The 18783-nt window shown below is 38.9% G+C and overlaps 1 protein-coding gene across 2 annotated transcripts in view; it reads right to left on the bottom strand.

Moving 5' to 3' along the window:
• The window catches only part of USP3 (ubiquitin specific peptidase 3), a 99517-nt gene that overhangs the window by 69802 nt on the left and 10932 nt on the right, over positions 1-18783 (bottom strand). Inside the window, exons 1-2 of one of the 2 annotated variants that reach the window (XM_061157325.1) lie at positions 2998-3060; positions 1931-2054 (exon numbers count right to left, since the gene is read on the bottom strand). Coding sequence is in view for 1 of the 2 variants with exons in the window: in XM_061157324.1 (XP_061013307.1) it covers positions 2998-3058 (61 nt within the window). In the remaining variant the exon portion in view is untranslated. Of the gene's footprint in view, positions 1-1930; positions 2055-2997; positions 3061-18783 lie in introns of those variants that run through there. The other variant, XM_061157324.1, reaches the window with a different exon arrangement.

Genomic DNA, 18783 nt, shown 5'->3' with positions numbered 1-18783 from the left:
TGTTGCTTACATAGTACCAAAATCTGCTCAAAGAGTTGAGGTGACATTTTTCTCATAAGGTGCCTTAATTGTACAGGAGCAACACTTACCGTGGAGAAAGTAGGGTAGTTTTTGGTAAGTAGGGAGGATCACGGGCTTCCCTGGCGGCTCAGGCAGTAAACAATCTGCCTACAGTGCGGGAGACCTGGGTTTGATTTCTGGATTGGGAAGAGCCCCTAGAGGAGGGCATGGCAACCCACTCCAGTATTCCTTCTTGGAGAATCCCATGAATAGGGGAGCCTGATGGGCTATAGTTCATGGGGTTACAAAGAGACGGACATGACTGAGTGACTAAGTACAGCACCGGGAGGATCGACTTCCAAGCCCAGCCTCTCCACCCGAGGAAAACTAGAGGCATCAGAGGCACTACTAACGTCAGGATGTGATCATGTTTCCTCCTATTTTTTTCACTGTAATAAACACAATGAAGACTTGTGTGTAGGATCTTCTGTTCACAAAAGTGGACTGAAATGAATTTTTATATAAATAATGATTAAGAGCATAAATTTAAAAATTAGACAGCCTAGGTTTAAAAATAGGCTTTGTCACATGCTGGTCTGGTACGTTTGGGTGAGTTACTTCACTTCTCTACTTCTGTTTCTCATCTATCAAACTGAGATAATAGTACTTATACCCTATGGGCTGTTAGGTGATTATTATAATAATCCATGGCTCAGAATGCATGCATGCATGAATGAATGAACAAATGAATGAATGTCAGTTTTATTTTACTTGTATTTTCCTTTATATGCTTAATCACTATCCATTCAGAATCTCAATAATGTAACTGCTTAGAAAGTCATCACATTAAACATACTTCAAGATAACACACTGGACAGATCAGAAAACATTCAATATTTAACTAAAAGATAACTTCCAAGGAACCCTATAGGTTCACTATCTAATCAGCTCAATAGCCTATGCTTACATGTTTTTGTACTGTGTCATGAAAAACAACAGTAATATTTATGAGTACCCTCAGAATCCCATAAAAGTCAATATGGAACAATAATAAAGGCATTACCACTTTCAAGTCTTTGAAAACTGATAATCTGGACAGAGTATACAGTTCCTTTACTAACCATACTGCAGTCTCCAAATGTACTAGATGTTTTCATGGTTACTATAATAAATTTCAGTGATAAAGTAAGAAGTGTATTAAAGATGACATTAAGATTAGCAATATTTTGGCTAATATTCAAATACATATCAGAAGTTAACAGTCATGTATAAACTAACATAAAAATAAACATTTCCCTCATTCAGTTTTAGATTTTAACCAGATAATTACGTCGAAAAAAGGAGGAGTGTCATTATACAACATCACAGAGTTTTTAACAATACAAAAACTGGAAAAATAACTTAACTGGTATGGTGCCATAATGGCCAATAAGATATATAACCCAAATATGCTACTGATAAACTATGTTTCCTAGTTGAAAGAATATTCAATTTAAGACTCCCCTATAGACAAGTGATCTAAATTACTAAAAAATTCAGAATTCTTGGCAGTCAAATCCCAGGATTACATGATAAAATAAAAATAGTCAGTCAACTGTATAAAATGAAGATTCAAATGCAGGGTACTCTCATTATCTATGTAATCTACTTAATCATATTTCTCTGAAACTATGTCAAATTTCTAAACCTAAGATTGATTGAAATTGGAAACATACTACACCTACAAAGCCTAGAAAATTTTCCATTTATTCTGCTAATACTTACTTAGAGAACTATGTGTTGCTTGCTATTAAGAACCTTAATCTCTCCAATTTTTGAGAGTTTGTCAGGTCTTTTTATTGACATATGACCTTCCAGATTTTGGTTGTAGAGCACTAGGAGACAACTGGAGGACAGAACTATATAAATTTTATTGCATTATAATTCTCACCTCTCAAAATCTAGGAGAGGAATCTGTCTCTTCAAGTGCAGAATTTAAGTGCTTCTAATTTTCTTCTTTTTTTTTTTTTTTTTTAAATGTTATCTGTACAAAGTATTTTCAGGTTCCCCAAATCCTAGAGATTTCAAAACCACAACAACCACAATTAAGATATGCAGTTAACATTTTCCAAAAGCACTCTTAAGTGTACATGGAAAAAAAATACTCAATTCCAGGACTGAAAATATGAAAAATCAAACGTTAACTGAATGAAGATGCTCTCTTCATGCGTTGAGTGTTTACAAATAACAATGGGGAAGCCACCCAAATAAATACAATATAAATTTCAGACTGAAGGATTTAGTATGATTTCCCATCCCCTTGCTGCTAAGCTACTAACTTCTGAAGTAAATTCAAAGCAAATTTTCTAAGCTAAAAGAGCCACAGAAATAAATGTGCTACTACCCGGCACACCAAGTCTGCTACTTATTTGAGTTTGTTTTAGAAGAAAGAGTTACTAAAGTATTTGATATTTAAGTAACATCATTTTGAAGCCAAGAACTAGGAGGAAATGCTTAGGCTTGAACTGGGTTTGGGAGTGTTAAGCCCCTAGAAAGCAAAAATGTTTTAATGGAACAGTGAAATATTTGGAACGTCTTAGACACCATTAATAACAAACTTCACAGTGAGACCATTTTCAAGGGAATTCCTTTATCTGTTTTGTTTTCAGAAGAATGAGATGGTATCTTGGATTTGATTCAAAGGTCAGTAAAGGTAGGGATGAGTAGGTAACAGGTGAAACAAAACTGGCCACATGTCAATCAAATATTACAAATAGATTGTCTTGATCATCAAATTAATTCTTCTGAGTATCAACAGAAAGGGGTTCCCCCCCCACCCCACCACTAGATTTTCCTCAGTTCTACCAGGCGAGGGAAGCCCTACAGAGATGTATGTACACACTGTAATTAAACAATGGTGCTAAACAAATCCAAATCAACAGAACTTTGACCAAAGCTTAAAGGTAAACTGAAAACAAGCCAGTTGGGTAGTTAAGTAATGATAAGCATGTCACCTACCTTCCACAGTGGACACTTGAACAAGTCAGACAGACCCAGGGGCTTTTGTTGGACCGGCACACTAATAAAAAGAAAAACACACAGTATACCAATTGTATCACGTGAGTCCCCAGTTTCTCCCCTCATCTGTAACACCACGTCCCGTGATTAAGCTATAAATTCCACGGCTGCTGAGGTGCACTGGGATCACAAGTGCCCGCTTTGCGAGTGCATTGACACAAGATGGCTGCCTAACTAAAGTTAGGCGGCGAGGAATCCGATCACACGTCCACAGCGGCTGCTCGCTGGCACCGCTGACTCAACTCAGACAGCCTAACCACAAGTTAAACACACTTCTCCTTCATCACTCACTCCTTTCTACCAGCGTCTCTGACAACTGAGGGACAATCTATTGTCTCATTAAAAACATTTTTTAAGTCTAATTCTTTAAATCACATGTCTTTACCATACAGATCATAAGCTACTATAAATGACAACTCTTTCGGTTTCTTTAGTGAGAGGCATAGCCTAAGGATACAATTCAGAAGACTAAGCCCAATTCTTCCCAAATTAATGCCTCAGTTGCATTAAATATAATTCTGTAATTATAACTGCATGTAATTCTTGCTGAGGGTATAATCAGGATATTACTTACTTTGACTATTTATTACAGGGATGAGGTAGGCAAACAGGGTATGAAAACTTTTAAAATGTTGATTACAATTTTGCTTGCTGTTTGCTTATTCAATTTTTAAAGCCCTATAAACATAACAGTGATTTTAAAAGAGAAGGGATCACCTGAAAACAGCTTTTTCAAAATACACACGTTCTCTGGGCAAAGACATCTACATCGAGGTGCTGACAGAAGGACAAAAGAGCACGTCTATTTTGAGAAAGGTAACTTCCCAGGTGACTCCTTGAGAACCACTAGGCAGTCTCCCAGGGGCATGAGAGGGACAGCGCAACCAACACTCAGGATTATAATAAACCGACAGCCTGGCACACAGTATATGCTCAATAAACACTTGTTGAAGTGAAATTCAAATGTCTTAGTTCAAGATACTAAGCTCTTCCAAGATCTGATCCCTACTATATTGGTCTTGCCTAATCAATATGTCACAATCAGCCTTTCTTATTGCTAAGAAAAATTAGCCAACACTGGAAATAAAGTGACTCAAGAACTATAAGCCCTTTCAATGTATAATGAAACACTGTTTACTACTGATTAGGACTCAAATTCCATGAAGTTACAGGTAAAATTGTAGGATTTTATTTGGTAGAGATAATATCTGTCCCGCATACTCCAAGGGTTATGGTTTTACTACCCTGCAGGACATTAATTGATTTTATATCTAACCTAGCAATTTACTTCAACATTCATTCTTCAATGTCTGCATTCACACAATCCCACAAATGCTCTTGGAATCAGCTTCACCATCCCACTGGTTTCTTCATTAATGAGTTAAACAAGCCTTTGACATACATTCATTTTATATTTGTGTAGGAGGGGAGGAGAGGGCAAGGAGGAATAGGGAAGTACAATCATACACTACCCAAGGGGCTCTGCCTGTCTGCCCAGCACAGGGTTCTATTTGTGCATAAGAAAGTTTGTGCATGCATGCATGCTCAGTAATGTCCAACCATAGCCCATGGACTGTACCCCACCAGGCTTCTCTGTCTGTGGAATTTTCTAGGCAAGAATACTGAAGTAGGTTGCCATTTCCTACTCCAGGGGGTCTTTCCTACCCAGGGATCAAACTAGGGTCTCCTGCATTGGGAAGTGGATTCTTCAACTCTACACCAGCTGGGAAGCCCATTAAGAAAGCTTTCAGTGGTAGTTCCAGTTAACCAAGGGCTTTACCTTACCTTTACCTTTCCTTATTACATTGTATCAACTGCTAAGGGCCAACCTGAAGGCATTTTAGTATTTTACTCAGTTGGGTCCAAGTTTGTTATATGTGCATATAAGTCACATGACAAAGACTAATAAGAAGAATGCCAAACTGCTAACAGTTATTTAACACAGGTACATGAGAAGACTACTGTGAGGTACTCTTGGTTATTGGCTTTTTATGTGTACACACCCCTGTGGTATCTGATTTATATCAATAAAAACATGACAGTCTTATAGTTTGAAAAGAAAGACCTATAAAGTATATTTTTAAAAAGAAAAATAAATTAGAATACAGTTTACTTTAAACAGATAATCCTGATCTGAGATACAATTTGAAGGATTAAAAAACTATAAATATTATCTAGTTTTATTCCTTCACAAATTTTTTTCTTTTAGTAAAGACTAAGAAATATTGTATTCAGTCTGGAAAAAAAGTTTAATATGATCCTGAAATAAGTAATTATATTAGTAAGTTGTTTTGTTTTTTAAGATTTGATTTAGATGGACCATTTTTAAAGTCTTTGTTACAATGTTTCTGTTTTATGTTTTTTGGGGGTTTTTGGCCACTAGACATGTAGGATCTTAGCTCCCCAGCCAGGGACTGAACCCATGCTTGCTGCATTAGAAGGCAAAGTGTAACCACTGGACCTCCAGGGAAGTCCTTAGGCCCCAAGTTTTTAACCATTAGAGGGTTTTACTTTTTGTGTAACTATGGGAAGATTATTTGTGCCCCTCCTTTGAATGAGGAAAAGAAAACCTAGAACAAAATCACTGCTGTGTTTCCTACCAAGTGTTCATCCCCTTCCCCTACCCCGATGGTTGTACAGTGTGTGTATGGACAAAAAATACATACAATATTGTGATCTAATTTTTCTACTCAGTACACTAAATGCATTTCTTCATGTTACTAAATTAGAACATGTGTGCATGCTCAGTCACTAAGTCATATCTGACTCTTTGGCGATCCCATGGACTGTAGTCTGCTAGGCTCCTCTGTCCATGCAATGTTCCAGGCAAGAATACTGAAGTGGGTTGCCATTTCCTACTCCAGGGGATCTTCCCAACTCAGGGACTGAACCCACATCTCCTGCATTGGCAGGCAGATTCTTTAGCCACCAGGGATGCCCACTAAATTAGAACAGTGTACTCTGGTCTTATAAAATCTCAGTTACCTCATAGAGTTTTAATTCCTTAGTTTTAAATTTTAGAAAATATGCCCTAAGGCTGAGGGAAGGAAGAATAGTGAAGAAACTGCCTAACAGGTGTAGGGCTTATTTTGGGGGTGAGGAAAGTCCTGGAACAAGATGGAGATGAGAGCTGTAGATGTACTGAATGCACTGAATTTAGCTGTTCATTTCAAAATGGTTCACTTGGGGAACTCCCCGGGGGTCCAAAGGCTGGGACTCAGCACTTTCACTGTCAGGCGCACAGGTTTGACCCCTGGCTGGAGAACTAAGATCCCACAAGCTGCACAGCTTGGCAGTAAGTAAATTAAAAAAAAAAAAAAAAAAATCTTTTTAAAGGTTAATTTTATGTTATATGAATTATACCTCAGTTAAATAAATAAATAGGTGCTTAAGACAGGGATAAGGAGAAAGAATAAAAGGAAGTAAAACAGCATTGACATTCCAAAACACTAGAAACAAGTGAGTGTGTCTATTACTAAATCTCAAAAAAAAGACCTCGCTTTCTAAATTAAGAAACCAAATTTCTTCTATCATGAATATTTATAATAAGAAAGTTAAGATTTAATGTGTGATAGGACATTCGGTCTTGGCTATTTAAAGGACAGTACTCTCTGAGTGTGTAATACTTTCACAACAGAAGAACATCTGAAGGCTAGGAAACTACAGAGAATAGGGTTATTATGAAGCCATTTATTACACTGCTTTGGTTAATATTCACTCTGCTTATATATCCCTTATCCAAATTATGAAACCTTTAATGTACCCAGGAAAATTATAAAATAGAAGAAAAAATGCTGGCTTTAAGTTAAACACTCAATTATTGCTACAAATAGAACAGATCATACCATGAGTAAAAGACTACTACAAATAATCTTAAAATCATTCTAATCATCTTAAGGGGACATATCTTATTATAAAAGGTAGTCTCAGTTTACAGACAGATGGGTTTCAGATTTATCTGTAGGATGAACACATTTCCTGTGGAAACTGCATTAGAGGTTTGCAGGCTATTCTATAAAACTCTATAAGAACCATTACAAGCCTGAAATACTATACTGTGTGTGTGTATAAAATAAAACCATACACAGTCTATAAAAACATTTTTAAGCTATAAACTATTCAGCAAAACATAAAAATATTAAACAAAGGTTTTTATTTTTTAAACGGTAAATGCTGGTACTTGAGAGAAACAGGGTGATAAGGATGGAAACTTATAGAAGTTCAAAATGATAAGCCATAACTGAGAACTCATACAGGCTCTTTTTACTAAGCCTCATTATACTTCAAGGTGATGTCAGGGCAAGGAAGCCATGCAGTGTATTTCTCACACTGTTACACGTGGCCACAGGAGGGTCACTGGATCTCATAAACACAGTCTGGTCTTCTTTCACTCAGGTTATGAAATGTCCTCAGAGTTACTCTCCTCCAGCAATCTGTCCCGTATGCTGAGACTCTCGCGGCCCCGAGCCGAGGTCTCCTCTCTCGGCTCCTGGGCATCTCAGCCTAGGGGACAGACACTGTCTAGTTCCCTTCACTCTCTTCCTGTTGCTGTGGCCTCAGGACCCTGTCCTGTTCTCACCCTCAGCCACAAGCTCTGCAAGTTGGCAGAAGCACCCCTTTGAAGGGGGTAGAGACTCTGGATCCTCTCCGGAGCTAGGGCCATTCTGCACAAGGTAGAAGCTGTGACACAGGCTGGGCAGGCAGAGAGGCAGAGGAGCCCCCGACTCTAAAACATGCTCATCTTCATGGATTCCTGCTAAAGCCCCCAAAAGCTTTAACTCTCTGGAAATCCAGAAGTGACAACTGATGGTAGGAAGGCATCCAAGTGATCTACAAACCAAAGTGGTTTTACTCCCTACTATTCCTACGAAGGGGGCTTCCCTGGTGGCTCAGCAGCAAAGACTCCGCCTGCCAGTGCAGAAGACATGAGTTTAGCCCCTGGTTGGGAAGATCCCCTGGAAGAGGAAATGGCAACCTACTCTGGTATTCGTGCCTGGGAAATCCCATGGACAGAGGAGAATGGCGGGCTACAGTCTATGGGGTTGTAAAAGACTCAGACATGACTTAGAAACTAAACAACAACGTTCCTATGAAGGGAAGACTGATCTGCTCCTTTACAAAGAGACAAAGAAAAACAGAAAACTACGGAGTTCTGTGCTCAAGGAGGCCTATTTACACACGAATACTTTTAGGTTGTATCAGAAGACAAAATGGCATCCACACTGAATATAAATTTCTTCCCACTGATTTTCAATATCCTCAGTATTCACTACATGGAATCTAATAAGATAGAGTACATGTGATATTCAAGCCCCATCAACAATTCTCCTGGAATCCTACTTTTTTTTATAAAACATCATGCACTAGTGCTTATGACACAACTTAGTCACCGACTCTACATGCAAAAATAGTTCAAGCACACAGCACTGATGGGCAAGAAATTTACAGTGCATCCACTATTCAGCAGTTGCTTCAACTGGCAGAGAGACTGTTAAGCTTCTCAAGAATTCACAAATGTGAGGATGACCAGGGTTCTAGTCCTGGCCCTATCATTACTACTTAAAGAACTGAGAACATCACGACTGTGCTGGGTCTGTTTCTTCACTGTAAAATGAAGACTGGGTGATAAACATGTCCCCTCTAAGTATAAAATTATTCAGAGACGATAAAGCCAAAAATAGACGAAATAATCATATCATTCCCTATAGACAAAATTCTTCCACTCTCCTAATTTTCTTAAAAGGCTTAACAAAAAGATTAACTGCTAATGTAGTATAATTTTCTAAATCAATGCTCTTCAGCCTTTTTTTTTTTTTTTTCCCCTGCTCCACAATCCCTGAGAGGCAAACATTCTCAGCACATTGCCTGTCAGAAACAGCGGAGTCACTGTTGTGGAGTCACTGTTCAAAACCGCTGGAGACAAAAGTGCTGCTCCAACAGTAAAGCTCAGAACACCACCCCCTCCACCCAACACACAGAGTTTTTAAGTGCACCCCTCTAAAAAATTAGCAACTCAGAAGAAAATATTCACTACTTATTTTTTTTTAAAGAGTCAAGTTCATTTTTATCTATTTAATATTCATCTGGCACATACTATGTGCCAAGCATTATTGCACTTTACTGTGCCACTTTATAAATATTCCTTCATTTAATCCTCTATAGTCCAAAGAGGTATGTACCATGCTTTGGCCTGTTTTATAGATAAGGAAGCGGTGGCATGTAACTAAGAAGTTATATACCTTGCTACATTAGTAAGGGGCAGAACTGGAACTCAAACTCAACGTTTGAAGGCATGGACTGCTGCAAAGCAGAAGTCCAGCAGGTTGTTATTTTTGCTTTAAAAAGATTCCATACTATGTGCTCCTGTAAGTGTTATATACCTGTATATAAACTGTTTGACATCTAGAAGGATATATAGTAACTGTTAACAGTCATGTAAAAAGAATGGGATGGGGGGCTGGAGCCACACAGCCCTACTTTCAACTATGCTGTCTCAATTTTGTCATAAAGCATTACTTCTTTTACAACAAAAATTACATGTAAATGTCTTAAATTTAAATATACTGGTATTTTAAAGCTGTCCTAATGAAACAGACTTACTCTAAATTATTAAGCATGAGTGGTAAGTGAAAACAAAACCCAATATTACAACTCTATGGGTCTGAAAACATACCAATGAAAAAACACTTGCAGCTGTTACTCAGAACACACACACATACACACAAATACTCCACAAAAGTATCAACAGTAGTGTTACTCCTCTTGAAATCGAAGGATAGGGCAGAATTATCATAAAAAGTTCTATAAATATTCCAGTATATATACAAGTAGAAATATACTCCAGGACTAACCCAGTTTACCCTCCAACTGATATATTTTTAGATGCTTTGTTGTTGTTTGGTCACTCAGAGAGCAAGGCATATAATCTTCTTTATACCATAAACACTCTCTGAACCATATACTCACAAGCCTATTCTCTGCTAAAATTTCTGAAGTCTATCTTCAACTTGAATCCTCTGAAATTACTGGGGGAAGAGGTGAGTGGTAAAGTCACATGGATAAAGCAGGAAATGGGCCGTAAGGTATTCCCCTCAAGAAGAAATCCGGCTACACTAAGCAAGTGCCAGAGCAGCCAGAGTGCAGCCCAAATCACTGTGTTCTCACGCCCACCCTGATACTGCTGCCCATGCTGAGAGTGGGCACGGGGTTCCCAGGGAACAGGAGAATTCCCCGATAAAGCAACAGGCAGCGCCCAGGGCTAAAGAAGCTAGCCGACACTGGACGAGGAGGAGAGCAAGCAGGAGCACCCAATCCAAAGTGCTCAGAGTAGCAGGTTCACAGAAGACGGGAGGCGGGTTCAGGGCCAAGGCAGCGACGGCAGTTAAGAAGTAAAGTTTATCTCGGTTGCCTTTCCACCTTCCCCCTCTTGCAGCTCTCTCTTGCCTCAGTCCCATTCTTATTCAAGGCTGGCAATCAGTTAATCTCTCCTGAATCATTAGATAAGTAAATTGCTTTCTGGTAAAGTCATAGTTCAGTATTTCTTATAGCCATTCTTTCCCTTCTGTTTAATGGCCCTATGATAGACGATAACCACAAATTCTTGAACACTCCTCCCACTGAGAGGCAGGTCTACGTCCTCTTTCCTTGAATCTGCGCAGGCTCTGTCAGTGCCCTGACGAAATGAATATGGCAGAAGGGACTGGGTGTCAGTTTGCAGGTCTCAGTTTTAAGAAACTGACAGTTTCCTTTTTATTGCTTGGAATGCTTGCTCTTGGGGTGGCCGGGCCACCATGGAAGAAGCCTAAGCACCCTGTGATAAACACAATATGAGAAAGCCAAACAACACAGAGAGACCTTGCAAAATATGACACCTTAGTGTCATAGTGTTGGGGACAGGGGTGCAGAAACAGGAGCACAGAGGCTTGTGACAGGTGAGTTAAGAAGCCACCATGCAAGTGGATGCTCCAGCTTCAGGAACTCCAGCTGAGGGAGCCCCAGCTAGGTTCTTCTTGAATTCCTGACCTACAAGATCATAAGCAAAATGAAATGATTGTTTTAAGCTACTAAGATGACAGCATCCACCATTCACCCCTGCCAAATGACTTACAGGAATGAGTGACACTGCTGTTTAGTAGAGGTGAGGATGAGACCCTTCAAGAGGCTCTATGCCGTAGCAATCAAAACCATCCAAAGACTAGATGATACCCTCTGCAACAGAGGTGGTAAGACAGTAAAACGCTGCAGTCCATCATCAACTGAGCTGCCATCATCACTTAGGACTGGCGCTCTCTGTATCCTGTCAGTATTTTAAATCTAGATGTGCTGTCTTGAGCATAAGACAACCTAATTGTTGAGCAGAAATATCACATAGTAAAAAATGACCTTCAAAAATCTCAAAACCGCTATTCCCATAGCAACCCCAAATTCTTGAGGAAGATTCTCAAGAAAATGTCATTGGCACTTGCAGGAATTCCCTTTCTCTTCATTAAAAGCTACAGCGCCTTATCCTTCATTCCTTTTGCCTCTCTGGATTATGTTCCCTAATAAGCATTGTGGGAAAACTCACATTTTATTTAAGGTTGGATTTGAAAACCTAATTGAATAATTATGAGTCAAGAATATCCTCCTCCATTTCTGTTTCCAATTCTCTCTTCACCCTAAGAGTGCTGACACATTCCTCAGCCAGCCTGACCTGATTCCCATCACACCCATCAGCAATGTCTGAGCTCAGCCTTTGTAGCTAGGGTCGAGGGTCCACATCCTAACCAGACTCCCAAGATTTCTGAGGGAGTACTTCGACTTTTTTCTTAAAGATCTCAACAAAGTGTATGGGGTTTTTGGGTTTTGGTTTGTTTTCAGTACAACTGCTTCACAACGTCATCTTGGCTTTCGCTGTACTACCAAGCGCATCAGCTATATGAACACGTACATACACACTTCCCCCCTCCCACACCCCAACCACCCACCGAGGTCATCACAGAGGCCGAGCTGAGCCCCCTGTGCTCCAGAACAGCAGCTTCCCGCTGCCTACCTCACACTTGGTAGTGTAAACGTGTCAATCCCCATCTCCTAAGTTGTCCCACCCTCCTCTTGCCCCGTCAGCCCAGCGGAAGGGAGTAGGGGAAGGACTCTGCTCCACATCATTTTGGTTGAACGAGGCAGAGGCCTTGATCCCCTGGCTTTGACCTTTAACCCCACCAAAAGAATTCCTTCCTGCTTTAATACAAAAATGTACCAAAGTGACTTGGTTACCCTTAGGAATGCGACTAGTACTCTGTAGACTCAGAAGGAACATGTCAGAGGCAAGCATGGGCTCCAGAACCCACGTAAGTCTTCTGTTCACCTTCTAGCTCTCCCATTATTTTATTCTATGACCTTAAGGAGTTGGCTTCAGAGCCTGCCTCCTCGTCTGTAACAGAGGACAAACACCACCTCTGCCTCAAACGGCTATGGTAAGGGTTTCATGAGACGATGCGCATGAAGGGCACGAGGGGCCTCACAAACAGAAAGCCCCAGTGACTCTCGGTTCCCTTCCCTTAAGAATATATTAAAATAAAAAACGCAGCTATCTGGGGTTAATTCTACACAAGGCAGCTAACATATGTCCACATATAGCATGACTGCTAATTTTTCAGAAATTTTTCCCTTAGTTTACACGCATTAAAAGGATGGGAGCTGACAATTCCTTTTCACAGAAAAATTCCAAATAAATAAGTCAGCAAAAATCCTTCAGAAACTCCTCTGGTATCTGACTTGAAATTAAATTATTTTTAAAACATCAAATGAATGAGATTAAAATATTCTAATAAGCTGATCTCAAAATTCATATAACAACTATATACCTTAATGTCAGAATCATTAAACTTTACACAGTTAATGTAAAATACTTCAGAAGCAAAGGTACTTTAGAAGCACATTTCAAGGAGGTTTAGACAACTGAATAAGATGCTACTCAGATAAAACACTTAAGTACATGAGCAACTTGGGTGTCAAAACCATACTGAGATACACTAAATTCTGAGGTATTCAGAATAGAGATTAAATCATGGTGCACCAATATAAACAATCAAAATACATTGTACCTTGGTCATTCTAATATCCAATATGTGGGGTTACAGGCCAAGTCTTCAAAAATATTTTTTAAATTTCTAACTTCTGTTTTAACAAATAAGCAAATAAAAATGATTTCGAATCACACCAGATTTAAGATCTGGGGATCAGGGACATTCCTGGTGGTCCAGTGGCTAGGGCTCTGTGCTCCCAACGCAGGGGCTCTGGCTCGATCCCCGGTCGGAGAACTAGATCCCACGTGCCATGACTTGGCACAGTCAAATAAATAAATAAAAATAAATATTAAAAAAAAAAGATATGGTGATCAGCTTATTTTTACAGACAGTAGGTTTAAACTTCTACTCTAAATAATTCATTTCTTTTTTATCCAGGATAAACAGGATTACCTGGTTCTCTTTAAGGGACACTGTCCTTGGCTCTCAGAGGCTAATTTTGAGACTGTGCTCAAGCCAATTTTTCAAACCTTTTTCATGTCATGAAATGCATGGAAAATGATAACATCTGTACGGTGCACAAACATAAATTGAAAAGTCATCGTGGGGGCCAGAAGTAATCTGCTTGGAGGCTCCAGCCACCCTTAGGCTGAGGGGACTGTTATCTCAACACATAGGTAATCTTTTTATGGCCCTTCTGACGGAAAGCTATGTTTCCCAATCTTTTACCAGGTTTTCTAGTAATGCAGGAAGAAGTCCCCCTTCTACTCCAATGCCCACTTGTTGGAACAAAGCCATCAACCAGCTGAGAGGACCAGCAGCATTATCTAGGAATCCAAAGTGCTCCTCTGAGCTTATCCTACTCACTAGTGCGCTGAGACCCACTGGAGAAAATGGATGCCCGAATCCTTATTTCTGTCCTAGGTATAACCGTCCTATCCTACCACCATTCTATAACCTAAGGGAGCAACCAGTTAACAGTATGACATGAGGGAATCTAACACAAATTAAATTAAAAGAGAAAACTACTAGAAACCCTTGGGTCTGAGCATTCAGGCAGTAAAACAGCACTGACAAGTATGTAAAAGGAAAGGAAAAGTCAACTGATTAAGACGAACATGGATGTAGGCTAAAAATGTTTCCGAGGCCACTTCTAGCCCTCTGATGTCAAGGTTTCCAAGGCAAAAATATAATTACAATAAAGTACTTCACTTCCACAGCCTTGAATACATTTGTAAGGTCACCACAGATGTGAAGATAAGAGCAGGCAGACAAGTAACTTGAAACATTATAAAATCACTTACACAATATTGCTCACACAATTGAAAAGTTAAAACCTTCCATCTTCTCTGAAGATATCCAATAATACAAAAAAAAAAAAAAACATATTTGTACAAGGCTTTTAGCTGCAGCATTATCTGAAATTGCAAAATACTGGAAACAACCTAAATACCCAAAGACAGGAGAACGTTCGAATTCACTGTGAACCACGACAGAGTACTATGAATGGTTTAAAAATAAGGAAAATTTCTACAAACATGTAATGACATTCAGAATATACTATTAAATGAAAGAAATTCCAAAAGAGTATACTTAGTTTGCTACTTTTTGTGAGAGAAAGAAAACACTCATGCATCTGCAATTTTTTTTTTGTTTTACAAGAAAGAAACAAGGATAGATCAAAATAATTGTTTATAGAGGGTGTATACGAATGAGAAGAGTGAGGTAGTAACACTTCTTGGTACGGTTTTAACTTTTGGAACTGTGTGTGTGTGTGTGAGAGAGTCACTCAGTCGTGCCCGACGCTTTGTGATCCCATGGGCTATAGCCAACCAGGCTCCCCTGTCCATGGGATTTCATAGGCAAGAATACTGGAGTGGGTAGCCATTCCCTTCTCCAGGGGATCTTCCCAACCCAAGGATCGAACCTGGGTCTCCTGCATTGGTAGGTGGATTCTTTACTATCTGAGCTACCAGGGAAGCCTATACTCACATTTTACATACTTAAAAAAGTAAAATAAAATCAGCAAGGATAAGGCGAAAAAATTTTAAATGGAAATCAAACAAAAACAAATGAAGCAGACTGTATGCCAAATAAGTAACTGTGTTAAAAGAGGGAAGGAAAGGGAAGGAAAACTAACACAAACAATTTTTTAACATAATACTTTATATTTTGTGAGTATACAGACAAAAAACACCATTAAAAATATTAAGCTCTAGTTATAAGCAGTTTTCTTTGCAATGGTGTAGGTCAGCAGTTCAGAACTACTTTCTCTGATTATGGCATGGAGCAAACAAGTACATGTCTTGAGGATAATGGGAACCAGATTCTCACTGTTAGAGTAGGGCATTACAAATGCAGAAAGGCGCAAGATGAGACCTGCAGTGCTGAACTGGAATTAAAGGTATCAAAATGAATTCATGGTTACACAAACACATAAATATAAACAAATATATATATACACACATATACATTTTCATATTTCTTAATTCCTATTTGCTGAGAGATCTTAGGTTATAAACATTATTCCGCACTAAAAGGAATGATGGCTACTTGGGGAAATAGCTGATTCCAAGACTGGGGCAGGCTGAGTACAAGATGAGCCGGGAGCACCTTGCCATGCCAGAAAAGTAAGGGCTCCAAGAACAATAGGGACATGTCAAAATTATGGCCTAAGAAGGTCTCCACTAGCCAAATCTAGGACAACTTGATCTTCAAAATAAATAGCAACAGGATGTCAAAAAATAAAATGAAAACCTGAGTTCATGTTAATAAAATAAATGAATAAACAAGTGAGTGAGAAAGGAAAGTGCATCCCCATATATACTTAGAAGAAATAAGTTAGAAAATCAACATCCTGCAACCATCCTGGTAACAGCTGATTCAATCAAGAATCACCAGTGGATGACAAATTACTAGATTAATGTTTGATGAGGAATAAAACAATTGTACATAAAATTTCAAAGCATCTGCTACAATAACAGAGGGGAAAAAAGTAACTTTACAACAAAGAACCTTGCAAATATCACCTTAATAAAATAAATATTACCAAAATGAGACAAACCAATTTCACATACCTCTTGATATAATGCCCTGAGAAGACAGATTGCTTCTGCATTTCCTATCAAAACCCTGCACGACTTGAATCTAATCATAAAGAAACAACAGAACAACTCAAATTGAAGTACACTCTACAGAAACACTCAAGATGTAAAAGACAAAGAAAGGCATAAGGAACCGTTAGAGACTGAAGGAGACTAAGAGAGTTATCACAACAAAATGAAACACATGATCGTGGGTGAGATGTAGGGGACATGGGTGGGGTGCCACAACTGGGAAATAGCTATAAAGGACATTATTGAGACAACTGGAGAAATCTGAGAATGGAATGTACATTCAATACTACTACTATATCAGTTATTAAATGTCTTAATTTTAACCAATATCCCATGCTTAATGAAAAGAAAGTCCTTGTTCTTGAAGGGGGAAATAAAGCATTTAGGGATGAAGGAACATTAGGTCTGCAAATTATTCAGTGATGGGAGTGGGGGGGATATATAGAAAGAAGGTACACACGTAACACAAAGGTGGCAAAATGCTAACTCATGAATAGGTAAAGAGTACAAGGGAGTTCTTTGTATTATTCTTAATAATGTTCCTTTAAGTGTGAAAGTGTATCAAAATAAAAAGGGTTTTGAGATTTTTAAATTTTTATTCTTTGCTTCTTATTAAAAACATACTTTTTGAAAATTACTATAACACAAAGGAAAAGGTTAAATTACCATTGTACAGAGCCAAATAGTACTATAAACCTGGCAGTAACTTCCCTTTATTAATGGATGACAAACTAATCCAGTAAAAATATTATAATAGATTAATTGCAGTAGTCCAAATGACCTTACAACTATGTTTCTTTTATATATCCAAACTCTGGCTCCCAATTTCCCAAGCAGAGCCAAACCTAGAGGCTTATCTACTCTCTCTGCTGACTCTGGTAATAGCAACAGTATTTTGCTCTGCTTATCAAGGAAGGTAACTCGGAGTTTAAACTTTTACTCAAAAATAGTACTGCAAAATTTCAGTTTTAGTGATTTAACTCTCTGGATGATTACTAATAAAATCCATCTCTGATAAGGCAAAGCATGTTTTTGCCCTAAAAACTGCATTTAAAACTATTTCATTTAAAAATAAACACCAATTGGGATTCCCTGGTGGTTCAGTGGTTAAGACGCTGCACTTCCAATGCAGGAGATGCAGGTTCCATCCCTGGCCAGGGAACTAAGATCCCACATGCTGCAGAGCGTGGCCAAATAATTTTAATTAATTAAATAAAAACAAACACCAAATTAAGCATGGCAGACCAATTTCTCTCTTACCTCCTCTCCACCCCATTCCACTAAAATGACAATAAAAAATTAAATTGATAGTGACTCACAAAGAGAACACGTGAGACAAGCAAACGTCAGCATGCTTTTGGCAGTCAGGAAGAAGTCAAAGGAGCAGTAACAATCATCGTAACGTGAAGAAAGCTACAGCCCAAGCGCCAGTGGAGGAGAGTGCGGCCGGGAGGCAGTCCTGGGCTTAGGGACACAGGGCCCAGCAGACAGCAAAGTAAAGGTGAACGCGTGAACTCCCTGCTTCCTCATGTCAGAGCATCAGCGGCCAGGCGGACAGCTCCCAGAGCGAATACTGAAAAAACAGTGCTAAAAAAGTAAATATCCATACAGACGTTCTGACTGTCTTCCTCCATGAAGAAGGTGGCCTGCCCCAACTTTACGGTGAAGCCCAATGTATACAAGACTCACAGAGCTTTTTAGTGCCCCACCCTTTCATGAAAAAATAAGACAGGTAAAATCAGATCCTGTGAAGAAAACCTCTAGTTTGAAAGAATCATTTTGAAAAGAAAAAGAGGAACCCAGAGACAAGAGAAACAATGCAGACAGCACAGAAAAGCCTCAGAACAAACTCTAAAACCCAGGAGTAATGAGAGGAGATACTGCGAAACAACAGCAATAGGATGTACGGAAAAACAGTGATCAGAAAAAGGACAAAAAGCTCTTGAAAACAAGAAATATTATTATCAAAATTCAATAGAAGGGTAGAAGGGAAAACAAAAACAAGGAAATATCCCAGGAACTAGAACCAAAAGGCAAAGAAATAAAAAGATAAGAAAATTACAGGTTCTACCCACGGTGCTCAACATTCAATTAATAAGAGTTGTACAAAGAAAAATGTATAGGAGATTTAAGTATGGGAAGATGAGTGTACTCTCAAATGCACAGATTGAAAAGTCCCTTGAGAACCCATCACAAGAAAAGATAAACTAAGCCATGCCAAGACACATCACTCTGAAATTCCGGAACACCAAGGATAAAAGGAATATCCTAAAAGCTTCCAGGAGAAAGAATAAAAGGCTATATATAAAAAAAAAAAAACAGTCATCAAAAAGGCATCATGTTTCCTAAAAAAACACTGAAAGCCTAAAAACAAAGGAACACTGCTTTCAAAATTCTAAGAGAGGGACTTCCCTGGCGGTCCAGAGGTTAAGACTGTGCTTCCAATGGGAGGGGCGTGGGTTTGATCCCTAGTAGGGGAACGAAGATCCCACAAGCTGTGCTGCATCACCCCAAAAAAAAAAAAAAAATTCTAAGATAAAAATCTTTTCTAACTAACAGTCTATAGTCAACCAAGCAGTCCAGTATAAAGGTAGAATAAAGGTATG

This window comes from Dama dama, chromosome 12, assembly GCF_033118175.1.
Source record: "Dama dama isolate Ldn47 chromosome 12, ASM3311817v1, whole genome shotgun sequence".
NCBI lineage: Eukaryota > Metazoa > Chordata > Mammalia > Artiodactyla > Cervidae > Dama > Dama dama.
Note: the sequence above shows the minus strand (reverse complement) of the source record. Positions and strands in the feature narration are given on the sequence as shown.